Raw genomic sequence first — 7,139 nt, forward strand, 5'->3', positions numbered from 1 at the left:
GGGTTGGCTTCAGGGATCTAAAATCAACAAAGGGGGTGTCTTTACATCAAGGAGTATTTCATGTCCCTCTCAGTCTTCTCTTTTCCAGACTGAACAAACCCAATTCTTTCATTCTTCCCTTATAGGTCATGTTTTCTAGACCTTTAATCATTTTTGTTGCTCTTTCTGACCGGAGCCTCCAGGGTCCCTTTTCAACCGGGTGTTCCAGTTGAAAACCAGAGCCCTGGTCACTCTTAAATGCAACCTAGATGGAGTTACTGTAAGGTGGCTACATAACTAGTTGAAAAATCATTGAAAAAGAATAGTTATTAGTGGCTCACAGTCATTCTGGAAGGGCATAACAAGTGGGGTCCCTCAGGGATCAGTTGTAGGTCTGGCATAGAGAGTACACTTACAAAGTTTGTGGATGATACCAAGCTGGGAGGGGTTGCAAGTGCTTTGGAGGATAGGATGAAAATTAAAAATGATCTGGACAAATTAGAAAAATGGTTTGAAATAAACAGGATGAAATTCAATAAGGACACATGCAAATTGCTCCACTTCTGAAGGAACAATCGGATGCAAACATACAGAATGGGAAATGACTGCCTATGAAGGAGTACTGAGGAAAGGGATCTGGGGGTCAAAGTGGACCACAAGCTAAATATGAGTCAACAGTGTAACGGTGTTGCAAAAAAAAGCAATCATCATTCTGAGATGTATTAGCAGGAGTGTTGAAAGCAAGACATGAGAAGTAATTTTTCAAATCAACTCTGCACTGATCAGGCCTCATCTAGAGTATTGTGTCCAGTTCTGGGTGCCACATTTCAGGAAATATGTGGACAAATTGGAAAAAGTCCAGAAAGAGTTATAGTTCTCTGTAAACATACACTCAATGTGCAGTGGCAGTCAAAAAAGTGAACAGAATGCTGGGAATCATTAAGAAAGGGATAGATAATAGGACAGAAAATGTCATATTGCATCCGTGTAAATCCATGGTCCGCCCACATCTTGAATCCTGTGTGCAGATGTGGTCGCCCCATCTCAAAAAAGATATATTGGAATTGGAAAACGTTCAGAAAAGGGCAACAAAAATGATTCGGGGTATGGAACTGCTTCCATATGAGGACAAATTAATAAGACTGAGGCTTTTCAGCTTGGAAAAGAGACGGCTAAGGTGAGATATGATTGAGGTCTATAAAATCATGACTGGTGAAGAGAAAGTAGATAAGGAAGTGTTGTTTACGACTTCTCATAACACAAGAACTAGAGGTCACCAAATGAAATTAATAGGCAGCAGGTTTAAAACAAATAAAATGAAGTATTTCTTCCCACAATGCACAGTCAGCCTGTGGAACTCCTTGACAGAGGATCATAGAATCATAGGATATCAGGGCTGGAAGGGACCTCAGGAGGTCATCCAGTCCAACCCCCTGCTCAAAGCAGGACCAATCCCCAATTAAATCATCCCAGCCAGGGCTTTCTCAAGCCTGACCTTAAAAACTTCTAAGGAAGGAGAATCTACCACCTCCCTAGGTAACGCATTCCAGGGTTTCACCACCCTCCTAGTGAAAATGTTTTTCCTAATATCCAACCTAAACCTCCCCCACTGCAACTTGAGACCATTACTCCTTGTCCTGTCCTCTTCTACCACTGAGAATAGTCTAGAACCATCCTCTCTGGAACCACCTCTCAGGCAGTTGAAAGCAGCTATCAAATCCCCCCTCATTCTTCTCTTCTGCAGGCTAAACAATCCCAGCTCCCTCAGCCTCTCCTCATAACTCATGTGTTCCAGACCCCTAATCATTTTTGTTGCCCTTCTCTGGACTCTCTCCAATTCATCCACATCCTTCTTGTAGTGTGGGGCCCAAAACTGGACACAGTACTCCAGATGAGGCCTCACCAATGTCGAATAGAGGGGAACGATCACGTCCCTCGATCTGCTTGCTATGCCCCTACTTATACATCCCAAAATGCCATTGGCCTTCTTGGCAACAAGGGCACACTGCTGACTCATATCCAGCTTCTCGTCCACTGTCACCCCTCGGTCCTTTTCCGCAGAACTGCTGCCTCTCCCCTCCAGCGTATCTACCACTCCTCCCAGTTTAGTGTCATCCGCAAATTTGCTGAGAGTGCAATCCACACCATCCTCCAGATCATTTATGAAGATATTGAACAAAACCGGCCCCAGGACCGACCCTTGGGGCACTCCACTTGATACCGGCTGCCAACTAGACATGGAGCCATTGATAACTACCCGTTGAGCCCGACAATCTAGCCAGCTTTCTACCCACCTTATAGTGCATTCTTCCAGCCCATATTTCCTTAACTTGCTGACAAGAATACTGTGGGAGACCGTGTCAAAAGCTTTGCTAAAGTCAAGAAACAATACATCCACTGCTTTCCCTTCATCCACAGAACCAGTAATCTCATCATAAAAGGCGATTAGATTAGTCAGGCATGACTTTCCCTTGGTGAATCCATGCTGGCTGTTCCTGATCACTTTCCTCTCATGCAAGTGCTTCAGGATTGATTCTTTGAGGACCTGCTCCATGATTTTTCCAGGGACTGAGGTGAGGCTGACTGGCCTGTAGTTCCCAGGATCCTCCTTCTTCCCTTTTTTAAAGATTGGCACTACATTAGCCTTTTTCCAGTCATCCGGGACTTCCCCCGTTCGCCACGAGTTTTCAAAGATAATGGCCAATGGCTCTGCAATCACAGCCGCCAATTCAGTTTCCAACTGTTGTTGTTGTTACACAGGAACAACTTGCAAGCTGAAAAGTATGCACATTATGCAATGAGAGTGGTCAGTTCTGGGACATGTGAGGGCCTAGATAAATACAGCTGCCATGTGGAGAAACCACAGGGACACAGGCATTAAACCCAGGATGCCCTGGAACCATTTCCTAGCCAGCCCTGCTACCCATTCACAGTAATGGTTTTACATTCATTCCTCACTGCAGAGACTTTATCGGGTCAAATAATTATTTTTCTCACCCAAAATGTTCATCCATGCAGTGATTATGCGATCCCTCAGCCTCATGAAATATACACCTAGTGTGACATTTCCAATTCACCACGGTCACATGAGAATTTCTCCTCATAGGGCTAAATTCAACCTGGTCAAGAATAGAAAATTTGCCTTCAGTAAGCTGAGACAAGAGCTTGCAGGCAAAATGCCTCCAGCTGACTTCAGATGACATGTTTGGAGATTCAAAAGCCAGAAGGGACCATTGTGATCATCTTGTCTGTTCCAACGGTTAATTACTCTCACCAATAAAAAATATATGCCTCACTGTTTAAAAATGGCATCTTATTTCAAGTCAGAATTTCTTCAACTTCAACTTCAACTTTCAGCCACTGGATCCCATCACTCCTCTGAATACTAGGCTGAAAAGTCTAGTATTAAATATTTTGTTCCCCGTGTAGGTACTTACAGACGGTTATCAAATTACCTCTTAACCATCTTTGTTAAACTAAATAGATTGAGCTCCTTAAGTCTATTACTGTAAGGCAGGTTTTCTCATCTTGTAGTAATTCTTATCACACTTGGATGTTGGTACATTGAAGAGGGTTCAGACATCTTTAATCATGGACACCAGAACTGGACACAGGATTCCAGCAGCATTTGCACCAGTGTCAAATACAGAGGTAAAATAACTTCTCTGTCTCTCCTTGAGATTCCCCTGGTTATCATCCCAGGATCAGATTGGCTGTTTTGGCCACAGGGTCACATTAGCTAATTATCCTTTCAGGCTCCCTAATCTTTTTCAGTCATTGCACTTCCCGTGATTGTTCCCCATCGTGTAAGCATCGCCTGCATTCTTTGTTCCTAGATGTAGATATTTACATAGCTCTATGAGAACGCATATTATTTCCTTCAACCCTGTTTACCAACCAATCCAGATTGCTCTAAACCAGGGGCCTCTCCTCTTCATTGTTTACCATACTCCCAATTTTTGTGTCATCTGAAAACTTCAGGTATGAGAAGGGCTAGAATCTGAGTTGCTGACACATGTCTCTGCTTACACTTGTCAGTTAGGTCCTGTAACTTATGTCTCAGACAAAGCTGGATGCCTTCAAGAAAGTGTCTCACCAAAAGAAACAAGGGAAGTAACAGGGGCAGGCTTTTAACCCTAAATATGAAGACCCTTGTGCTCTTTGTGCCCATTCTGCAGAGCACAGTGTCATAGCCCAGCATGATAATCGCTATTTCCCTTAGGGAACTTGGCTCCTTTCCAATACATGAATGGCACTGTGGACTACAACTATGGTCCATCTAGTCCAGTGTCCTCTCTCTAACACTGACAGCCCTAGGAGCTGCAGAAGAAGGTGTAAGAAACCCAGTAGTAGGTGGATGGGGGGGATGACCTGACAATCCTGAGAGCATCACCCGAATGCCTAACAGCTAGAGACTGGCTTGTGCCCTGAAACACAGGGGTGTATAGGCTTTCCAAAATGTTTATTTAGCTCTAACTATTCTAACTGGATAATCTCACTATGTAAATGTCCAAACTCTTCTTGATTCTTGCTTAGCTTATGGTCTGAACAACCTCTTGTGGCAACAAGTTCCTCAGTCACATTGGGCACTGAGTGGAGAATGCATTCTATTTTTATCTGTTTTGAATAGGGCATGTTTCAGTGTAACGTCATGAGACAGGGAGAACATATCATCGATCAGCTCTTTACCAGTGAATATTTTATAGACTTTTCTCATGTCTCCTCTTATTCATCTCCTTTGTAAGGTAAGTTTCAGAGGAACAGCCGTGTTAGTCTGTATTCGCAAAAAGAAAAGGAGTACTTGTGGCACCTTAGAGAAATTGGTTAGTCTCTAAGGTGCCACAAGTACTCCTTTTCTTTTTGTAAGGTAACAATCCCAGTCTTTTCAACCTATCTTCATATGAGTTTCCCCCCAGGCCCTTAATCATTCTTGTTGCCCTTCCCTAAACCACTCTGGTCCTGCAATATCCTGTACGAGAAGGGTGCCTGGTACTACACAGAGGAGTCCAGAGGATGGTGAAACATTGACTGACTGATCTCATGGCATTGTATTTTCTGTATGATTTTGTACCCCACTACTCCTGCATCCCAATATTGTGCTCAGTTTCTGTCCCTGCTTGCACTGTGAGCAGGGTTTCACAGAGCTGTATACCATGATGCCCAGGCCCCTGTCAGGATTTTGAGGAGTTCAAGTTTATACCTCCAATGGGCATAAACACTGCAGTTACTGACACTGAAATTCATCTGCCAGCATGCTGCCCATTCCCCTGGCTTTGTTAGCTCCCTCTGAGGACTTCTTTAGACTGGACTATGACTGAAATATTCTGGTGCCATCTGTAAATGTTGGCAATTTACTGCTCAACCCTCTTTCTACATTGGTAATAACTATAAAATATTTACTGCAATAATTGTTATGAAGTGTGTAACCCACCTCGCTGTGTTTCTCTCCCTTCACAGGCACCTGGAGCATTTCTGAGTGTGATCGAATGATCAACCATCTCATGGCTGTTTTTAACCTCACCCCCTCTGATCCTTCAGGGTTCATCCTAATGGGCATCCCTGGCCTGGAAGCTGCCCACCTTTGGATTTCCATCCCTTTCTCTATGTTCTACATTATTGGCCTGATGGGAAATTTCATGATTCTCTTTGTTGTCGGCAAAGAGCAGACCCTGCACAAGCCGATGTACCTGCTTCTCTGCATGCTGGCAGTCACAGACATTGGCATGTCTACATCCACCGTGCCGAAAGCAGTGTGTATATTTTGGTTCAATTTGAAGGGCATGACTGTGGGTGGATGCCTCACCCAGACTTTCTTCCTTCACACGGTTTATACGATGCACTCAGCTGTCCTTGTGACAATGGCCTTCGATCGATATGTTGCCATATGTAACCCTCTGAGATACACCACCATCCTCACCAACACATGCATAGCTAATCTAGGGCTCGTGGGTTTGATAAGAGCTGTTCTCTTCATTCTGCCCATGCCCCTGCTCCTGAGGAGGTTGCCATTCTGTGCCAACCACTTTATCGCCCACATGTACTGCGACCACATAGCTGTGGCAAAGACGTCATGTGGGGACATCACAGTCAACAGGATGTATGGCTTGGTGATAGTGTTTTTAGTCATTGGGTTAGACCTGGCACTCATTGTCCTGTCATATGGCCTGATTATCAGGGCTGTCCTCAGAATCTCCTCCAAGAAAGCCCATCAAAAAGCCCTCAACACCTGCACAGCCCACATCTGTGTGATGCTGATTTCTTATACTACTGTCCTCTTAACCACTCTGATTCATCGGTTTGGAGAGGGCATCGCTCCCCATGTCCACATCATCTTGGCTAACCTCTATGTCGTCCTCCCACCCATGCTCAACCCTATCATTTATGGGGTCAGAATCAAAGAACTTTGTGACAAAGTGGGCAAATACACCTGCAGAATATGATAGCTGGGGGTCAATGACTTTAAACCTGTGTGACAAGAGGGCGAAAGGAGATCTCCTCATTAATCACGGGTGCTCTCTAGTTTGGCTGAACACACGATTGTGGAAGTTCACAGTCTGAGAAATTCCTTACACCTAATGTCTTATCACTCAATGACCAAGCACTGCTCTTTCTCTCGCTGAGTTCCCTCTCTCTGACCATCACCTGCTCTTTCAGTTTCACCCATCAGCTTCCATCCTCTCTCCTGCTGCCACTCGGCCTCTCTATGGCAGTCAGACTACCAGAAGATACTGCACCTTTCTGAAGCAGGGTGGCTTCCCTATGTGAATTGGGTCCTTGTCTGTTTGACAAGATTAAGCTATTTTTTCTGACAACCAAATACAAATAAAGCAAATACAGCACTGCATTTCTTTATCATATGTACAGTGATCTGGTGAGCAAAATTTACCTGATTTTCTACATCGAGTCCCTAAAGAATCCTGGAGGGGAAACCAAGCATTTCTGTTGGAAAGTGCTAATACTGGAAAGCTGCTGCAGGGATTGAGGACATTCTACTAGAGCTAATTAGCGAGAGTTGTGAAATTGTGTGCTTTTGAGAACTGGACTATGGTTCCCTGAATTGTGGGAACCACCAATTGTAACCATATGATGTGCACTCAGCCAGTATGAACTAATAAAATAGAACACCTAATAGTAATGGGTTAATTGGAAAGCAAGGTTTT

The 7,139-nt window shown here is 44.1% G+C and overlaps 1 protein-coding gene across 1 annotated transcript; it reads left to right on the forward strand.

The window, feature by feature from the left end:
• The first annotated feature begins 5,480 nt into the window (after positions 1-5,480).
• Positions 5,481-6,419, forward strand: LOC125626758 (olfactory receptor 52P1-like). The gene has a single exon (XM_048830190.2). The coding sequence runs from the start codon at positions 5,481-5,483 to the stop codon at positions 6,417-6,419; it is 939 nt and encodes a 312-aa protein (XP_048686147.2).
• Positions 6,420-7,139: the final 720 nt, after the last annotated feature.

Source organism: Caretta caretta, chromosome 1 (assembly GCF_965140235.1).
Source record: "Caretta caretta isolate rCarCar2 chromosome 1, rCarCar1.hap1, whole genome shotgun sequence".
Taxonomy (NCBI): domain Eukaryota; kingdom Metazoa; phylum Chordata; order Testudines; family Cheloniidae; genus Caretta; species Caretta caretta.

Bases quoted from the DNA above. Each gene is read 5' to 3' on its own strand.
- LOC125626758 (XM_048830190.2), top strand. From the start codon at position 5,481: ATGGCTGTTTTTAACCTCACCCCCTCTGATCCTTCAGGGTTCATCCTA.